At 38.1% G+C, this 21,572-nt stretch overlaps 1 protein-coding gene across 2 annotated transcripts in view; it reads left to right on the forward strand.

The window, feature by feature from the left end:
• The window catches only part of PDE11A (phosphodiesterase 11A), a 133,787-nt gene that overhangs the window by 105,243 nt on the left and 6,972 nt on the right, over positions 1-21,572 (forward strand). Inside the window, exons 15-19 of one of the 2 annotated variants that reach the window (XM_068138509.1) lie at positions 175-275; positions 3,042-3,119; positions 4,486-4,549; positions 7,352-7,426; positions 10,225-10,308. In XM_068138509.1, coding sequence (XP_067994610.1) covers positions 175-275; positions 3,042-3,119; positions 4,486-4,549; positions 7,352-7,426; positions 10,225-10,308 — 402 coding nt within the window. The remainder of the gene's footprint in view (positions 1-174; positions 276-3,041; positions 3,120-4,485; positions 4,550-7,351; positions 7,427-10,224; positions 10,309-21,572) is intronic. The other variant, XM_068138510.1, reaches the window with a different exon arrangement.

A 21,572-nucleotide genomic window follows, 5' to 3' on the forward strand; every position in this document is an offset into this window, starting at 1 on the left:
ACTCTTCCATCCCAATGTAATCTCAGCAGTATTATCATTATTATTTTGTTGTAGTTTTGCTGTGAATCAGAAAAGGTCTCTGTTAAGGGAAACAGTACACTAAAGAGTTAGAAAACCTTTTAAAAACATATATTGATTGCTAGCCCTTTACCTCTTTTATCTCTTTCATTATAGGGTCACAACATCTTTGCTAACTTGTCCTCTAAGGAGTACAGTGACCTTATGCAGCTTCTAAAACAATCGATATTGGCAACAGACCTCACTCTGTATTTTGAGTAAGTATTGGCATTTCTTGTATTTGACAAATGAAAATTCAAAGAACTTACTCTAATGACCTATTAAATACCAGTAAGGATATATTATATGAGAAATTAGTGTTTAGCTGTGGTTGAAGATATTTAGTCTAACACTCACTATATATTAGGTTAGTAGAAATTTCTCAAGTGTCCAAGTAAGTTTTGCTTTAATGTGTAACATGTCTGTATCAACAAAAAGTAAGTGAAATCCTAGGCTTATACTTCAAAGCAATCCCACACATGCAAGTCTATTCTCAGAGAAGTTTTATTGAGAAATGTGTTTAATGAATAGTTTTATTATAAATAACTTCTAATCATTAGTCCATGAAGCAGTTTCCATTTGCTGACATGAACATCCTGACCAGGACAACCAAATCCTTTAAAGCATACTCTTTTTGAAGCTGTCTGTTAGGATCACTTGTTATCTGGGGGGTTGGTATGACAGGGGAATTTGCTGACAGCTTCAAGTGAGATACAAGGATCACAGGGATGTGTCAGTACACAATCTTCCGTCTCACCACAAATAACAAGTGCTGCAGAAATGTTTTGTGCTGTCAAGGAAGAGATAAGTGGCAAGGGCTGAGAGGGCAGCCACCCTGGTAGAGCCCACATCCCTGGCCAACATCCTGCAGCTCCATGAAAAACTAGAGAGAGCACAGAGCAGTGCCATGGGAAGCAACCCATCAGACATGATGGAGCTCTCTTCACTGCCTGCCTTAGGCTCAAGACCTGCATGGTAAAGTTGTCTTTCTAGTTTCAATACAGAAAAATAATGTCCAAAAAGGGACACGATCTGAACTTCAAGATGATTCTTCTTTGCTTGCATAATTGATTTTTATATGACTCATGAATCAGAAAACTTGCAGCAAATGCATCCTTTTTACTCAACATTCTGCAAATTAGTTATCTTTTCCTCTTGTGTTATTATGATTCATTACTCAGATAGCTGTTATGCTACTTTCCTTCCACAAATGCCTGAAATCACTCCCTGGAAACACTTCTTAAAGCTACCTTATGTGAACAGAGAGTAGCTAACTTTTTTTTTTTCAGTATTTTTGTAGAGAAAGAAATTTTCATATCAGTATTCTTAGAATACCTAAACCTAGTGATCACAAAGGCCAGCTAGCAAAATGGCAACAAAACCCCAGGCAGAGCAAGGCTTTATGACCTTCTTAAGGCACTACTGTTCTACAAACAAATAAAAAGATAACTTTCATGAAAGATCAGATGGAAAATATACTTGATTTCAACAGATAATTCTAGGCAATGATGTTTGTAGATCATACAATAAGCAAAAGCATGGAATCAAAATTAAGCTTATGGAAATTCACTTAATGTCTTGAGTCACTGGGCTATGGAGCAATTGGATTTGTTATATATAGCAAGACAACTTCCCCTTCACAGCAAAATACAACCAGAGTCAAAGTGACTCAAAGACATTGCAAAAATGTTAACATTCTGTTTACTTCTGAAATCCTTGCATATTATGCTTGCTTAATATTAGCAAATCTTTTCATTTTGGATACCATGCATAAAACAGACAGTAGGAAACACTAAATTGTTTCCTTATACATGGCTGCATTTTGTCCATTAACAAATCTTCCAACCAAAATGATTCTATGATTCTATGATATGAATTGCACAGGATATCCAATACTTCAAAATTAAATCATTATCAATTTTTACATTGTTAGCCTGCGCTTTGCTCCCTTAATAGAGTATGTAGTTGTTGATGGTCTGAGCTTGTTTAAGGTGTATGTGCCAGATACTCTTGGCCATTGAAATTATCATCATTGCCATATTCATCACTGCAGTATTTATTTCTGGTGGATGTTATTTCCATGATGCTCTGACTTTCTGTGAGAGAAATGAATTTGTTTTCTGCATATGTGACTTTGCATTGTCACAGCAAATTTTGTAACTGAAAGGTTTTTTAATATTATTTCACAAAACATAAGGGATTAGATATCACCACATAGTCCTTACGTCTCCCTGCTCTAGTTGCTGTCATGAAATGCATTATAGAAAAGTCCTGTGGTAGGAGTGACTGGTCATGTTAACACATGATAGTCAGGGACTAAAATAATGCAGTTTCAGTGCCATAAATAATTACAGACTATTATTAAAGTCAGAAATTTGGTACTTAGACAACAAACAAGCACTAAGATGTTCTGGTTCGTGTTATGTCCATCTTTGAGGACATAAGCAAGACATTCAAGAAGGCATAGCATAGAAACAAGCAGGGAGACCTAGTTTCCAGTGAAAGAGAACTAGTAACTCAAGACTTCTGCAGCTCCTGTATCTCACTGTTCTGTGTGCTGGAAATAACAAATAGTACATCTCTGAAAAAACCCTCAGGACACAGAAATAAAAACCATTCTGCAAGGACAAGTAAAGAGAAGTGTGTATATATTTCAGGAGTGTTTCTATTGTCTGTATGTCCACTGCTGTAGTTGAACAGTTCATGCTTCCATGGAAGAGTGAACATTTTGGTACCATTTATTTCCTTATCTGCAGAGACCATAAATACAATATTGCTTTTACTAGGCAACTCTGACATTGATAACAGACATTTATAGAACACAATCGGAAATTAGTATGTTTCGCTTAAATGGACTGTCAGGGTAATGACTTTAACAGTAATACATGAGCTGTAATGATTTCATATCACCCAGAGAACTGTTTCTACTGCAATGCTGCCCTGGAAGTGACTTGTTTCCTTCTTGATCATCTGTTTTGTTGCAGGAGAAGGACTGAGTTTTTTGAACTTGTCAGTAAAGGTGGTTATGACTGGAATAGAAAAAAACACCGAGAAATATTTCGGTGAGCACTATTGTTTATTGCTTTCTGGTTATTTCAGAGCATAGCCATATTTGTTTAAGGCATTTCCTGCATCATGGAGTGAAGACTTAGAGGAACAAGAGAAGGAAGCTTGTTTTAAAAATATGATCTCTTGTATGAAATATAACAATTATATGATTTCTAAACACTACCAGACAGCAAGGATGTAATCAGTGTGACCTCAACATCTCCATTCCTTCCATTTCTGCCTTCACACTCTGTCATGTCATCTTCCCTTTTTCCCAGTCTCATCAGTTACTGCTCAACCCTTCCACTCTTTCTCCAGAAAGCATCAATATTCTGCTTCAGAATACAAAGATCTTTCTTGTCCATTTCCCTATTTTCTCCTCCTCTCAGCTGTTTCCTTTCACTGGCCACACTTCTCTCTGCTCTTCCAGTCTGTACATTGGAATTCGCAGATACACGGTACTCTTCTAGCCCTCAAGAATGATTTGAGCATGCATCCTATTGAAAACCTCAGACATTGTGGGTGGTTTGACTACACCGCACTTCTGAGACGATAAAATGTGTGCATTTGCATATGCATGCCTGATTATGTCTGAAACTTCATTAAAATTCTGTTTCCTTTTGGTCTTTTAACCAAAATATTGGCCATTTCCTATTTTCCATATCATTTCACCCATTCCTAATTTTAGATTCAGGCAATATTATTTGATGCTTCATTTTCAGTGCCCTTGTTCTTCATTTAAACTTTCTTAGACTTCTGCCTGCATCACGGTACTGTACATAAATGCTTTCTACAGCTGAATTGCTTTTTCCTCCTAATGCATATAAAACATGGTTGTAGCTAGGTATTAAACTACACTGGAACAGTATAGCTCATAGTAAATCTTAAATTTTTATTGTAGATGAGCAGTAGAAACTGCTTAACCAGTGTCTGGGATGCCTCTTGTGATTACAGGTTCTCTTGCTACAGCAGTCACTTACAAATAGGCATATAAATTAATCCAGTTTGCAGATGCTATTATGTAATAATATCCTTACTAATATTGTGAAGCACAAGCTTTCTAGTATATTATAATTATTTATATAAGTACTCTTAGAAGTATTGCGAAATCAGCAGTTACTCCCTTGCAATATCATTTCTTATCTAGTGTGCAATGCACAATACCAAAATTCATCTGATGACCTGCTTCCTAGGCGCAATTGTGATGTAAAAGCCATGCTGACGGCTGAGATTTCAAACGTGTCATTCTTTTGGGGAGGAAAAGAAGGTGCCAGGGCTGACATTTTATGTATGTATTATTTATTTATGCATCCAGAGTAGAGTTGTTTAGAAATCCAACAAAGGTTGATTCAGCTTGTATTGTTCATTTCTGTTTTTCAGATCAATGCTAATGACAGCCTGTGACCTTGGAGCTGTGACCAAACCGTGGGAGATTTCAAGACAGGCAAGTCATGATTAATAGCAAGGCTGGGAGGAGGCGGGACTGGCAGGACAATATTCCCAGGGCCCTGGCTTACAAGGGACCAAAACTGGAACCAATTTACAGCGGTACCGATGCCATAAAAAAAAAATAGCAGGGGGGTTTCTGCGAGAAATGGTTTATTGCATAATCCTTCCATGTACACATGCTGGTGAGCAGCATGTATGTACCTGAAGAGATCTGGTTTTACAACCTCTTATCTTATTAACCTTTTAAATCCATATTAAAAAATTCAAGGATTAAACAAGAAATGTGTTGGCCACATGTAGCTGCACATACTTGTTTTGTCCCATAATTTTCCTTGGCAGCAGCAGGATCTTCCATAAATCAAAAATACCAGCAAATGATCTGCAAACTTTGATTAGCATAAAATATTCAGTATATGTGATAATAGAAATGTGTTCATTTTCTCAACACTGATGAAAAAACCTGCAAGTGTCATACAGAGCCTTTTTAGCATCCCTTACTTAGAAACAAATAAATAAAATTCAGGGTTCTGCTGTTTGAGTAATCTCTTTAGAAATATGTATAAAACTTGTGTCCAGCAAACAATTGGCAGTGCGAGAGCAATCTGTCCTAAATATCTTGTCCTTTACCACATTTTTCCCTGTTCTAAGCATCATTCCTTACTCAGGATCCATCCTTAATATTTCCTGTATCCATGCTAACCATTGTCTAGCCTCTAATGAGGTCCATAACAAGCCAGGAGAAGGCAGATTGTATAGAATTTTGGAGGAATACACAACACCAAGAAACACCGGCACAGCTGAGTGTGCTTAATTGACTTAACAGAAGTGATTGTTACAAACATGGAGTGAAAAAGAGAAGCTAGACCAAAGAACTAGTGAGGAAGGAGCAAATATATTCCTGGCACAAAGAAGTAACAGAAGCTGAAAGGGCCCTATGAAAGTTACACAGACCTTAACTCAGTAAAAACATCATTTATGTGGTGAGGGCTTTGCTTTTATAAGCAAGACTAACACAATAGTCATAGACTCTACTTGAACATGGCCACCTTGCATGGAGATCAGGGGAGCTGCTCATACTTTGCAGTGAGAAAATGAATCACAAGATTCTTCAGTGCCACCTAATCTACAGTAGCCACAGCTCCTCATTTTTTCTGTTTAACCCAGTCAGCTTCCCCGTTTTCTCTGGCAGCCAAAAAGTCAGGTAGGATCTGTTTTGCATGTTGTCAGCCTTTGAGCTATGGTACTGAATTAATGCTGAAGTCTCTACCAAACTGGTGTTTTATCTCCATGATTTTTGAGGTCTGTGGGTGAAAATTCCACTTCAGCCTAGTGTACAGGTTTATTTTATATTGGAAAAGCCAGTCTGGGATTGAATGAAATACTACCTACTTGAGCAGAGAGGCTAAGTCCACAGAGGGAAAACAGGAAATAGCTAGACCTCAAATATGTGAATCAAAGGGAATAAAGGCTACAAGTAATAAGGCAAAATTCATGAAGAAAAGATAGAAACAAACAAGAGAGAAAGATACACAAGGAGAACAGAACCAGAATAGCAGTGAGAAACAGGGATAGGACTACATAATACACTTGGCAAACTGTTAATTGCTGCTAAGTTGTTAAATATTCCTCTGTACTGGAGTATTGATCCAGAATTTTATTAGTGCACTGGGACTACATACATTATAAAGTTCCAAACTGTGTGATAGCCTGGCCTGAGATTTAAGAGTACTTTATAACATCATTTCACCTACTTCCAGTTTATTTTGGTACTCCTTATTTCAACTGTAACAAGCTTAGGATTTGTAAGTGTTAGCTACCTTGTAGTTGCTAAAGCAAGAAATTTTGACATTTTTTCAAGTGTAGGTTCTCTGTTTAGCTCCTCTCTTGTGTGTTGGTTTTATGAAACCATTTCCTATCTTGAAAACACTTGAAAACAATAAGCAAGTATGACAGGGGCTTTAGGAACTGCATACAATCTTCAATAGTTCCCCTTTTTTTTGAATCTCAAATGTCATGGTTGCTTATCTTCAAAGATCCTACACATGAGAAGAGTACAAAACATAAAGGCTCCTCTATCTGGATTTCTCACTGTTTGAGTTCCTAAAATTTCTGGTTTTAAATCTTGTGTCCTTCTGAGAAGCACAGAACTCTGCTGTGAATAAAATGTCTTTATTAACACAAATCAGAAAGAGACATTTCAACTTCCATCCTGCCAGTTGTTGGTTTTGATTCAATATGATAATAACAATCCAAGTTCATATTTAGATATTCAGATCCTATAATGGTTATAGCTGTAGGAAAAAAATAGTGGGCAAAAAACCATTATGATTTCACATAAAATTAAGACCACAGAGGTTATTGGTTAATTAAGTTTCTTTGATAAGTTGTTTACAGCCTGTAAATACCCAGAAAGCTCTAGCTCTTGCACATTTTACAGACCATTTTTAGAGACATAATTGCAGATGCCAAGAAGCTGTAATTTTCTGTTCTATTCTCAATACTTGGGTGAGTTGCATGTAACTGTGCTGAGTGCTACCTCAACATTGCAACGTAATTCCTCCAGTCAGTTCCCTATCAAAGAAGGCTGAGTGTGCCTGTCAGTGGTTGTGACTGTTTATAACCCCTGTATCTCCAGTCCTAAAAACTGTTATGAACATGCACCTGACATCAGTCATGTCAGTAAGCTATTCACTTCTTTACAGTTAAGCACAAGGTGAAGTCATAGTCTGACCAAGAACTCATTACCTTAAATATTATGTAGAAGTAACTTCAATCTTTATCATGATTTTTGTTCTAGGCGGCTGAGCTGGTAACTAGCGAGTTCTTTGAACAAGGAGACAGAGAAAGATCTGAACTCAAACTCACCCCTTCTGTAAGTTTTTATCACTTCTGAAATGGTTGGTGCCTTGGATAGGATAAGAAATACTCATTTGGTTCATTCAAAGTAACTATATATTTTGAATGTAAAAAAAATCTTGGAATAAATACAAGCTCTAACCAACAAGGACAAGCTTTTTAAGCCAGATACGTAAAAGCTCTTCAGTCCACTCTGTCACTTTTGCATTGAGCCCTTTCCCCCATTTTCTGTACCTATTCCCAAAGTTAAGCTGTCTGTTAATTTTCTAAGTAAAAGGTAATGGTTTTAATACACTGTAGTCAACTAAAAAAATCACCTATTACTTATGGAAATCAAAATTGACAGATTTGCTTTTAGCTGCAACAGTCTGTGTCATTTGGTATATCAAATGCTGGAAAGCATTTCTATAGGTATACAACTAAGTATACCACTGTTCTTGCAGTGATAAATTGGTATCAAGTGGAATGTAGGCAGATGGATATAAAGTGTCAAACAAGAACTAAGAGAAAATGGTTTATAAAGGTTTTCAGTGAATGGTTTTAAGAGAAAGCTTTATCCAGATCAAATACTTCAAAATGTTGACAAGCCATTATCTGGATGCAACAAGATAAGAAGAAGAAAGTATTCTAAAGAATGTTACTTACAAGCCATTCAGAAATATGCTATGCTTCCATAAGTAAAAGGACCATTTCAGTGTTCTCACTTCAATAATACTCACACATGAGCCTCTGGTAATGTAACAAAGTCCATAAAGTTTAAAAGGTTGTAGTAAACAATGCTCAGATACAAAAAAAAATGGCTTTTCACTTTGTGTACTGTCAGAGGTTGGGACATTAATGGGTTTCTTCCCTATAGTAATTCTGTGTGTACAGCTTAGAAAAAATGGTAGCTATAGTCCAGTGGAAGCCTGATCAGTCAGTCATGGCATTCATTACCCTGAGATCAAATCTAGGCCTGAATAACTGCAAGTACCATTCCATATAATATAGATACAAGTGCTGTTCCTGCCTTGTATATCAAATTTATAATGAGTGCTTCTCATTCTAATGAGAAGTAATTTTATTTCAACACACACATTAACATTACCGTCTTCAAGTAGGGATGAATTTCAGTGCAAATGGCCCAGGTCCAACAACCATAAGAATTATTGTAAGGCATGTTGTTATATCTACATTTTGGACATACTGTAGACGTGGTAGAAATGCAGAGAAAGACAAAAAACAAAGCTTTCTGTTGGACTCATATCTTCTGAAAGTTTTCATTCAACAGCCTAGACAGTTGGGAAAGAAGAGTGTATTGCTATAAATATCTTCAGTATTTCCTCCATCATAGCAGTTCTCTCACACTTTCTTTGGGCTCTATAGACTGTACCGAGAAATACAGTCATCTGTGAGCCACATGCAAAATGATTTGAAGCTGTACAGCTTGAAGGAAGATTTTTCTCTCAGTTTGGTCCTTCACAATTTAAAAAAATCCATTAATGTGGTGTATTAAGTGTTTTGTACTGGGAGCATCATCGGTTCTAACAGTTGATGGCTAAGAGACACAATCACGTAGAGTTTTACCACATTAATGAGGAAATTTTAAATGAGAGCAATTGCTAATGTATTTCATTACATATTGCTGTGACAAGCCACCTAGATAGATATCACTGCTAGTTAGATAGGAATGTTGTTATTCAGCAAGGTAATGTGATACTCTTTTATCTTACAGCTCAAGGTTGTTGTGGGTTTTTTTCCCTTGCATTGTGCTTATAACAAGATGAAAATAACAGGATATTTCAAAATTATTTAAATAGGAAATACAGAATTTTCCAAAATCAAACCCAAGAGTCTAACTCAAAATCACAGACTCCTTGAATCTTACTTCCTGGTCCTATTTAGGTACATTCTGTGATACCTGTGTATGTCAGAAGGAGCAGGCTATAACTAGAAGAATTCAACCAGACATTTCATGTTATGTGATATGTATAGCCTGGAATTTCTAGAAGGTACAGAAAGAAAATAAGTTTTCTCCAGAGATGTTAGCTTTGAGGAGATGGGGCAAGAATAAGAACAGACAGAAAGATTTAAAAGTTGGCATATGCAGACAGTTAAAAAAAGGCATTGGGTAAATGGTGTGGATGGGCCACAGTTCACAGGCAAATTAAAGCCCTGTAGATGAAAAGCCAATGGACCCAAGTAATCCCAGGGAGAGTATGGAGTAAACAACTCATGTTCAAACTCTGCAGAACTCAATTTCTTCCATCTCCTTTCAGCCAACAATTAAGTCTCTTAAAGTATCACCTTAAACTTCTATAATTTGCTCTGGGGCAGTGCAGTGAGCAGTGAATGAGGCTACTTCCAGAGGATCAAATTGAAACACGCTCCCTAGATGTTGATTCCTCACCCTTTAGATTCACACACATGCCAGGTTCTGCAGAAAGGGTCTGTAAGTGGGAGGGAGCCAGCCCAGATCCATCACTGCTCATTTTGCTGAGCTGGAAAACCCAGAGAAAAGGGAAATGGCTGCTCAAAGATACCTGCTTTGCATGTCTACAGGAGGTTTCTTATCAGCTCATCTCCAGCTGTGGAGCATTTATTTTACATCATAGGATTCTAAATTCAGCCTACAAATTTCAAAACCCAACTGAAAATAAGCAGTTTATTTTTCATGCCAGACAAAGCAGTAAGAAGACTGCTGCAAAAATTGATTTTCATTTACAAAGTGTTGTGGTTGTGAGAATTTGATCATAGCTCCAAAGTGCTGGATGATGTGTCTGTAAAATACTCCAGTGTAATAAAGCATGACAGTTTGTTCCCTTCTCGATTCAGGCCATTTTTGATCGGAACAGGAAAGATGAACTACCCAGGTTGCAGCTCGAGTGGATTGATAGCATCTGCATGCCATTGTATGAGGTAATTCCCTCAAGGTGATAATATCTTTAAACATAATTCCTCTCTAATTTATAAAAGCTGATAAGGCAGCTATTTTATTATATTTGAGACCAACTGATTCTCATCATGGCAAGGTGGAGAGTGCTCTGCAAAGATGCAGCTGAGGGACAGCCTCAATAGGTGCTGTTGTCAAGCCCATCCAAATGTGCATGACTCAAAGGGGAGCTCACTTCTGGCTCCTTTCCAAAGTGTTAAGGGACACTCTAGGCCAAGCCCTTAAGGTCAGTGACAAATGATTTGTGGTTTAACCTGTGTGCCATTTAACTAGGAGTTTACTCTTTTAATCATGCTTCTACACAGACTGCCTGTGTGCTTTATATAAGCTTTCAAGTACTACTTTATTAAGGCTATAGGTGACCAGAATAATGCTTCTCTCTTTTTGGATTAAGCCGGCTTCAGAATTTCTGTAACACAAGGTTCACCAATTTAACTTTTTGTCTCTTATCTGTATAGAAAGCAGAGCTACATGAGGAGTATAATAAATGGAAAATAACACTATAGAACCTTAACCATCAAATAACTGCATCACTCAGCCTTCCTTCTACTCACTGAAACCATAGAGTCTGCCTTATGCTGCTAAAGACTGCTAGTTTGGCTGTTGGTATCTGAGAAAATACAAAGATGTTCTCAATAGTTGTTTCAGGGAGCTGCAACAAGTCCTCCCAGTTACCACTGCACCCTAAAGTGCCTCCCATCTCCAAGCAATGATTGGGTCAGCAGTGACACAGAGCCAAGAGTTCCTGTATTAACATTAAACTGACAAACTTGTGTCTGAATGTAGCTTCCCTACACACAAACAAAAATGGATTTGCAGTCACTTTTCATTTTATAGGCCAAATATGTCACTAATAGCATATGAGGTAAGAAGGATGATGTGCTTTCCCTGCCCCTTTGTGGCATCTGAGGCCGCCACTGTGGCAATAATGAAGTGACTGCACAGCTGCAAAGGCAGTTCCTGTTGTTATGACAGGGACAGCATGTGCTTGTTTACATGGTGAGGTGAGCTACTGCTTTGCCAGTAGATCCTGCCCCTTTCTTTCGACAGTCCTTGTCATGATGAAATAAACTGAAGCTATGGCTTTCAAACAATTAAGGCAAAGCAAGCACAGATGAAGAATAAACCCCTGTATTTTGTAAAATATCAAGGTAACTTTTGGCAATATAGGGGAGTGGGGTGAAATTTGGATAAAAACTCTTAAAAATAATGTTGCTTTCAATATAACAGTTCATATTACACTAGAATTTGTATTATTCCAGAATTCATTATTTGTAATAACATCTGTAATCCAAAAATATACAATAAAACAGGGAGAGCTGATAATAGGCCCATCCTCGGCATGAGAAGACTACATCTGAGTACTAAAGCTCTGCTTAGTTAGCTCCATCTTAGCAGGAGATCTCTGGGGAATATATTCACATCTGATTTCCCTGCTTTCTGCTGTCTTTGCATCATGCTGTGCAGCTATTAGCCTGCTGCTCAACAACTTAAAAAAGAGACACCATCAAACCTGGAAGTCATTGCAGCACCAGCCTTAGGGGTAAACAGAAAACTTGATGTCATAGTATCACACCACAGGAGATTCTCTCTTTAATGTGGAGCCAAGTTTTAATTTTCATATCCAGCTTAATCAAACCTCAGTGCACATATCACATCAGCAGCGTATTCAGGCATTGTAAATCCTCTGTTTAGGGCTGGCTGAACACTACAGCTATGTCCAAGTCACAGATTCCCCCCCCGCCCCCCCCCCCCTTTTTTTTTTTTCCCCTTTCCAAAGACATTCTTTAAAATTCTGCCCATTAAAATATGTTGTAGGGACTGCATGTGGGGAGAGAATGGGTTACATCGTTACCAATGCAACATAAAGAGGCAGAGGGGCAGATGACAAATTAGTTAAATCTTAGTGGTACTTATAGAGCTTACCAGCATTGTGTTTATAAAAAAAGTATGTTTGAAATAAACATTTGACACTCATTTTAGTACCAAAATTACAACATTGAAACATAGAGAACAAAACAAAAGCTTTTTGCTGGTTGGTTGGTTTGTTTGACATGATAGTGGGCAGATCCTAGCATCCAGAGCCCTGAAGGGAACTCTATGGAGAATGCATGAGTCCATACCAATGCAGTTGATAGAGCAGGACCTAATGCTGCGCTCTGTGCAATTTGACAGTCACACAGAGACGGTTCCAGCAACCAGTGAATACTGGCAACTTCCATTAAAGTCAAACAGGAGATCAGCAGAGCCCTCTGAAATTTTCTTTGCTCTAAGTAGTTCCCAAAAGTAGGCTATTCTTGGCAGCTGTAGATGTCCAAGTATGCAATACAGAAGGAACTTCCAGTGCCACTGGCAGTACTATAACAAACCGTATTTTAGGCGTTCTCTCCACAGTCCAAGCGTATGAGCTAGGCTACATAGTACCCAAGATACTTCAAGCAGTATATAAACTCTGCAGAACAGTAGAAAGAGTTATGGCCTTCATAGCCTTACTTTTTTTAACTTTGTTCTGAAACATTCTTTGAGACTTGATCAGTCTTGGGATGGATTTGCCTCTACCTGCTTCTTACACATCTGCTCTGCTCTCTGCATTTCCTTAAGCTAGCTCAAGACAACGCACTTTGAGGTGCAGTTCTTCTCCCAGGTAACAGATCATGAAGTCTCCTTTATTGGGGAATGTGTGTCACATTCCCTGCTTATCTGGCTAGGACTGTTTCCTGAGTTTGGGGCCTTTTTGTGAGAAAGTTTAAGAGTCCAGCAAATCATCAAGATCTGTGTACCTGTTTGACAGCCTCTCACAATGCTGATCCAATCCATAAGAAAGAAGGTCAGAGATATACAAAACATGCTACATTACAAGTTAATGTGGAGCTTGAAGCTGAATGTAGATATATGATGATAGCTGGAGATATTAAAAATAATAATAATAAATTATCAGGAATTACACAAATCTAGATATTCAAGTGTCTAAATCCAAAACTGTTCTGTGTTTGCTCTCAGCACAAAGCAAGCCATAGTTCCCTTCCTCTCTCCCACATCTGCTCAATGTGGGAATCAAGCCACCTCCAATTTCAAAATATCTCTGTAATCAAATCTATTTTATTCACACTATGGATCAAAGGTTTGTGAAGATAAAAGCTTCCCAATTTTTTGTTCATTGCTTTTTATTACACTTGGGACATTATCATGTTATTGAATTTACTTTTTTGTTACTGTAGTGATCACTGATCAGAGTATTCTTATGTGACAGTGGCTTTTTTGCCTTGAGTAGCAGAAAAACCAACCATTTACTCTGGAACTCTGATTTTAGGAGCTTTAGTTATGCTTTACTGCATCACATTTGCTCTTCATTCTACAATGGCAGCAAGAAAATAATTCATCAGTAGAGAAACAAGCTTATTAGAATAATTTATAAGGAAAAATGCATTTATTTTTTTTAACTGTAGAGCATTTCAAATCACTAATGTAGCTTCAGTGCACCATTCCCTTTTTATTTTGGTTTGGGTTTGGTTTTGTTATAATATTTTATAAAAGCATGTGCAACAAAATAGAGCACTATGGCTGCACTGACAGTTGTGTTCACCAACCAAAGTATTCTGTAGCTATTTGGACATACATGTTTGTGTACAAGGAAACACAAAATTTTGATCATTAAGACAAATTACCTCTCTGACCCTCCAGTAAAGAGATGCTAAGGGTTTCAACACTAACAGATTTCTCTCCTGGATTCTGTGGTTTCTGTATACCCAAGACAAGATCAGTCACAGATTTTTCCCAGCTCAGGTTAGATCTCTCTGTGGGGAGCAGTCAGAGAGGAAGAGCAAAAATCTTATTCTTTTTAATCATTATTTTTCTCACAAACAACATCAAAGCTTCAGCAATTCACATCAGAGAAAAGATACGAAGAGAAGCCCAGCTCTGTTCACGGCATTGTTAGGCAGAGACAGTTACACTATGAATAGCAGGGCCAAAGGCCATGCACTCTGCTTCTGGGCAGATAAATACATAGTCAGGTAGTCAGTGAAAATGACAGCAGCTATTTAAATTTAAGGGAGACGTCTTTGTGGAAGATAAAGAAGCTCACAGCCTTTACATCTTATGCGTCTCTGAGATTGCCCTGCTCACCTCTACCTTGGTGCTCCATTGAACTGTTCCATTTTAGTGCTATTTTTAGTGCTATTCAAGCTTTTTTTCAGTACTGAGTGCTTTAAGCATATAATAGTATCTACAGAAGTGAATTTGCATTACGCCATGCAGGATTCTAGGGAGAATGTGTGAATAGTAGAAACATCTATGTTTAGCCTTGCAAGTACTTTAAATGTTTGAATAGAATGTGAAGGGACAGTCTTTATCATATTGTCTGATGCACTTTGAAAGAAATCTAACCACTGTCTACATATCCAAAAGCTCTGATATGGCTGTCTTCCTACAGAATATAATGTCTGGCCTTGTAATTAAATCTATCGTTAAAGTATGGTGATGTAGCTGCAAAAACATCTGTTCTGCTTGTAAGCATACATTAATTGCACAGAGAACCACAAATGGTAGACCTTCTACAAAGCATAGCAAAAATACACAGACATCTCCAGCAATCATTACTACCTCTGTGCTCTAAGTTCTCTTGTCCAAGAATTGACTTTGACACCTGAACTGGAAGTGCATGTGTACACGTAGTGATTTGGGTTTTTTTTTCCATAAGTGTATACTTGAGGTACAATTACAAAGCAGGACATGAACTTTTGAAAATTGCTTTGCAGAGAAGGAGGAAAAGGTATGATTTAAGAATCATGATTATTCTGGTATGTCCTGATGCTGTCCTTCCTCAGTTACCACTTCTATCCCTTCCTCTCATTCCTTCCATTATAATTTTGCATAAGAACATACTGTATAAGAAATTCAGGGCTTGGACCACTCCCCTAGAAGTCCTGTTTGTCCAGAAAGGGCTGTATTTGATGGCTTAGTCCTTACTCAGGCAAGACTCACTAGATGCAGCCAAAACTGTGACCTTTTCCTTTGGATGTTTCTGTCCTCTTTGTACCATCAGAACTGAAAAACCTTTCTAATTACTTAATGAGGAAGAGTTTAGACATAGAAACATTTTGGAAATTGCCTGCTGTACCCACCATTCACTCATACCTGAGATGGTTGGTACGAAAGCCAGAGCATTGGTGTTGTATTTTAAGTTTGCAACTCCTCAGGGGCAGGGATAGCACCAGGTTGTGAGCTGTTCACTATGAGCAGTATATAGGCATTTCCTTAAATATGTTTATAAGACCATGAGAAGTGTTTTAACAAAAAGAAGGACTTGGGACTAAGCTATTTGGAAATATATTTTCATAGGAAGCAATGTGATCAGCTCTCTATGATTCTCACTGAATCCACTTTTCCTGTGTAGCATGTTGAGGAAAGAGGAGGATAACTTTCAACAGATCCTGAAGTATACCATAAAGATAGACACTGTTGGTAGGGCTTATTTCTGACATTTGATTTGAACACAGAGAATGAGAGATTATGCATCTATGCTTCCTGGGACTGCCTGGCTAACAAGCATAAGTAAGGCCGATAGGCTCAGGATGCAGTATGTGATACACCATGGAGTGAGGCTGTACAGATATTGGCAGATCAAATTAGTCTCACTTTCTGTTGAAATCCAGGGGGTAATATTATACAAGGAAAAGCAGGTGCAACATATTCTGCTGTGTTTGTATAAAATTTATTTCAGAGGAAACTTACTCAAGCCAAATACCAGTACTGGGGGGAGTTGGTAGCAAAGGACTGCATTTGGAGTAAGGGTTTGTCCCAGAAAAAGTAGATTTTGGCACTGCACAAGGATCTTTCTGCAGCCATGAAATAGGAGCTTAAGCAGTTTCAGCACTTTTGTTGGCTTAGTGCTTCTCTACTAATGATGAATCTAAACAAGGCCACACAGAATGAATTCTCTTGATCTTTCAGAAAACTCAGATACTACAACTGTATTACAACATCCAGTAATGGAATAAGTATCAGCAAACTTTCTTGCCTTAACCAAGAGTCTGGGGATTTTTCAGCTACTTTTGTACTAACAGAGAGAAAAGGTGAAGAGCTAAACAAGAAAGAAAAAAAGAGGAAAATTAGAAAGAGTGCTTTTATTTGCGACTCCCTTCTAAATCATCAACAAAGATATTTTGGAGAAGATAGATAAAAGAGTGAAGTTTGATTAAGGGCTTTCAGCCTGATCTGTGAGAAAAAGTGAGTAATTTATACAACTACAATGTCTGTTGCTGTCTTATTTAGAATTATCTGCCCAGTATGTTGCGAAGGACACAGAGTCGTGTATGGAAATGTATATAAAGATCTGAGGAAGTAAATTGAAAAGTTGGCAGATAAGGTAGAAGAGACAGCCAATAGAGGGAACTCAAATTGTACAGCAAATCTGAAAGAAGATAAATGGATAATTTAACAGCCATTCAGTTTCAAGAAAGACAAAGCACAAACTACATTGCATCAGAAAAGGACTAGAAATGATGATGGATGAAACGCTCAAGTAAGTGTTTAACACAACAGAATCACAGTTGTCTGCAGAATTCCCAGCTGAGGGCAAATTCAAAGAACTAAATAAGGATATGAGACTGATATGGTTTGAAGAGTTTTTCAAAATCCATTTAATAGCAAGGCAGAAGACATTGATCAGCTGCTTGGTTAAAATGTCAAAAAGAAAGGAGTTAGAAACATTCTGTCTCTTGCCTGCTTTAGAAGTGGAATCAAAACCATAAACAGCAGAGCCAAATAAGAAGTTGTTTATGAAACAATAACTCTTCCTCTTCTGAGCAAACCCTTGGTTTCATTAAATTATTATGAACAGATTAGTCATTTGCAACTATGGCAACACATCAGTTGAAATACTTCAGTAGATACCCAGTCCTTCACTATCATTCTTACCCTTTGACAGCATAGAACCCTTGATATTGGTCAGAGTACATTTGGCTACCAGGAGGTCTGTACATATTTTCCTCCCTGAAGTATCTGGCACATTTTACCAGTGAAGAATCTTACTTAACAATCATCACCCTATGGTATGCATGCTTACTAACAAAGATTGCAGCACTATATTGCTAGTGTATCATCACCAGAAATAAGCATAATGCTAATTCATAGTGGAAGAGCTGAACACTCATGCACATATTAGATCCTTTTTCAGTCACAATTTGTATCCTCCCCCACTGTTAACTATTTCTACAGGGAAGCTAAAAGCAATTCTTGTTTTCTACCAGGGAAGTTACTGGTGTATTCATTTTATCCAATTACTTTTTTAAGCATCAGAAAAAAAACTCCCTGGCACAAATGCAAAGGGATACATTATGTACTTGATGACACTGAGCCCTCCTCAGTAAGCCCTAGAAGGAATAAACAAAATCTTCTTCAACTTTGAGGAGATTGCAGTAACCTCCCCCCCCCCCCCCCCGAACTTAGCAACCTCCAAAAATACAGTAGGTTTTTTTCTGGAACATAATCAACATTTCCCTGTATCTGTGTGGTAAATAATTAATTCATATACACACAGAGTCAAAGGTTTATAGAAGTTAATCCCTGTATCTTCTTTGTATCACTTTGTCTTCTATATCTAAGTTATAGAGGTAGAATTTTAACACTTTTTGGTTTTAATACATGATCATATATACAGAAATACTTCGGGGTTTTAACAACAACTTCCATTAAGTATTTATATTATAAAGATCAAATCTGTGGATGACTGCAGTACAGGTTCCCTTTTATCTGAACTAATCTGAAGTTCAAGGACTTTCAGATAGATAGTTCACCTTTGGCCTGTCTATTCTCATGTGAAAGCCACTTCAGCAAAACTCAGGAGTCCAATTCAGCTTTGCTGTAACTGGTCATGACTCTCTTGACTTCAGCAATGCTTCATGTGCTTACACCAGGTCTGAATTTATCCCTGTGGTTTCTCGGTCACTAGTCCTTCCCTTCAAACTCAGAAACTGTCTACATAATAAAAGTGATTCATTAGAACCCACTGGGTTCCAATGTAGAGTGAACACTGAGACCTATAACTTTTTGATATGTGCTCAGTCATAAAAATGAATTTATATGGTGTTATTCCATAAACTCACTTTACAAATATTAGACCCACAACCATACTTCCATGAGCTGTAATCTTGTCAAGGCTTTGTAAATTAAGCAAGGTCAGAATTGGTCAATATTTGGATGAGAATCTCCCAAGTGGAAAAAAAGAAAAGCAGGTCCTGCAGTGTTTGTAAGTTAGGACATACCATGCTGCCTTTTAAAACAGTTTGGTATTAGTCTTAGAATACAACATAATGTTGCATTTGCTTTAGCAGTAGTTTAGACTCCGGCCACATCTATGCTGCATAGTGGCTGTTTCTTCTAACAGCCTTTCCCATAGATGAAGGTGATGTAGCAGATGAAGTCCTCTCCCTAAACCCCATCCTTCAGTCCAGGAGGGAGATCTATCAACAAATACCTCCCTCTCCCAGGTACACACAATGTATTGCTGAAGTGCCTTTAACCTTTTTCGTTACAAGAGGAGCTTCTGTGTAAGAGGATCTATACCTTGTGAAAGTATGCAGTGGGCAGAGCAGTATATAGTCACAAAAGACATCTAAGTAATTGAAGGTGGTAGGAAAATTTCAGTGCCGTGCAGTTACTTTCTGAGAAACAGCTTAGTCACACATTTGAGGTAACACATGGATGCAAAAGGGAACTGTGTATCTATCTGGCGCATCCTAATACTGGAGCACACAGCCACCAGCATGACTGCTCTTCCAGCACACTTTATCATTCTACTATTAAGAACAGCTTCTACATTAAGAGAGATAAAATGGGGAAGGCCAACAAACTTGCACCTGCATTGCAGTGGAAGGATTACAAGTGGGCATGTAGGTCCCAGGTGAGGAGATGGGCACTCCTGAAGGCAGGGCCAACCAGCATGATCACAGCCTGCCTGCTGCACCAAGGCAGGATGAAGAAAATGGGTGTTTCTGTTTAGGTAGCAATATTCCTTGTCAAACATCTGTTAAAGACCATGCCTCTTCCTTCTACAGCTAATAATAAATTGGGTGTTGAGAAGCTGAATATCAAATTACACAGATCACTAGCAAAGCTGGTCAAAAGAGGCAAGCGTCAAAAATAGTGTCATGGAGGAGCAGTACATCAAGGGGTTCTCATGCAATAAAACTGAAAGTTAAAAGTGCAGCCAGGAGAGAGAAAACCCTGACTAGGCTACAGCCAAATAAACTTAAATAGCTTTGGAAATAAATTAGTAGTTTAATCCGGATCAGGAACAGGTGCTATGAATGTAATTCAGTAAATGGTTGAGAGCCTGCCAGAAGGAAGAGAAATGTGTTGCTTTTGAGATAATTTCCCAGAAGCTTCATAAAAGAAAATTGATTACTGGAGTTTAATAATTAAAACAGGGCCAGATATATAGTAATCAAATGAGGTTTTAATTACATCTCAAGCAGAAATAAAATGAAATTTGTGTACTTTGTATCTGAAAAATCCTACTGAAATGCTTTGGTAGCTGAAAAAAATAAAATAAAAGCTAATATTCACAGGAATTATAGTAGTTGGTTTAATTAAAAGACTAGATCAGAATGAAAGAATCCCAGAGTGAAAGGATACTAAATAAAGAAACAGTGGTTTAAACATCAAATCAATGTCTGAATAAAGACATTTTGTAGATTAAGTGCAAAACCTGCACTGTCAAGTATCCCTAATGAAAATTAATGTGTAACAAAATAAAGTTTCTTAAAATTACACTATATATTTTCTAAATATTCCATAGAATTAATTGCTTGTGCTATGGTAAAAATGAATATCAAAGACATGGTTTATTCTTCTTAAATGCTCATTTTAATTTATTTCATCAAAGTTAATTTTATTAGTTATCCATTCCTGTTATTTACTTGGTAACTGCTGTTGCAGTCAGGTTATAACACAATTGTAGTATATACAAAGGTGTATATTTCTAAGAATACATGCATCTACCTTTGGATTTAAATGGTGTTTACAGCTCATAAGGTACAGTGATTACAGAGGAACTATGTGTGTGCATCTTGAATCTATTCCTTATCTACTTGGGCTTTTTGTCTCTGCTATAGTCAATGCAAAGCTAATTTATCTAAGCAGCTCAAGCACTCCTGGTACTGTAGTGAAAGCAGCAGGTCATGACCAGACCTCTGTATTTGCTGCCTGACATCATGATCTTGTGGTCAGTCTCAGGAAAGGGGGAAAAAAAAGTTAAAAAATTACAGAGTGGATACAGACATATCTGTGAGCTGCACATCCACACCGAGACAGAGTCCACTGTCCAAATGATCTCCTCTGCATTGCCTGTAGTGAGTACAGGTTGCTAGTATAGCATTTAAGGCAGGAACAGCCTGTACTCCATTTTGTGCTCCCAGATCCTGGGGTTGATGGAATGTGAGTGCAGAATGCTATCTTTGCACTTAGAGACATTTGAAATACATTGACTTTTAAATACTGGGTTTGTTTTTTTAAATTTAACATGGTTATAGGAAAAAATACTTCACAAAAACTTTTTCAAGGTTTAAGAAATACTAGCAAGCTTAACTGCCAGTGGATGGATGCTGGCTTTGCACAGAAAGGACCTGGTAAGTTACTATTAAGAACAGTAAGTTACTGCATTAAGAACAGTGTGGCCAGCAGGAGCAGGGAAGTCATTCTGCCTCTGTACACTGCACTGGTTAGGCCACACCTCGAGTACTCTATCCAGTTCTGGGCCCCTCAGTTTAGGAAGGATGTTGACTTGCTGGAACAAGTCCAGAGAAGGGCAACGAAGTTGGTGAGGGGCTTGGAACACAAGCCCTATGAGGAGAGGCTGAGGGAGCTGGGGTTGCTTAGCCTGGAGAAGAGGAGACTCAGGGGTGACCTTATTGCTCTCTACAACTACCTGAAGGGGGGCTGTAGACAGGCGGAGGTTGGTCTCTTCTCCCAGGCAGCCAGCACCAGAACAAGAGGACACAGTCTCAAGCTGCGCCAGGGGAAGTTCAGGCTGGAGGTCAGGAGGAAGTTTTACACAGAGTGATTGCCCATTGGAATGGGCTGCCCGGGGAGGTGGTGGAATCGCCATCACTGGAGGTGTTCAGGAGGAGACTTGACAGGGTGCTTGGTTGCATGGGTTAGTTGATTAGGTGGTGTTGGATGATAGGTTGGACGCGATGATCTTGAAGGTCTCTTCCAACCTGGTCTATTC

This window comes from Melanerpes formicivorus, unplaced genomic scaffold (genome assembly GCF_026170545.1).
Source record: "Melanerpes formicivorus ecotype bairdi unplaced genomic scaffold, bMelFor1.0.p_v2 SCAF_5, whole genome shotgun sequence".
NCBI lineage: Eukaryota > Metazoa > Chordata > Aves > Piciformes > Picidae > Melanerpes > Melanerpes formicivorus.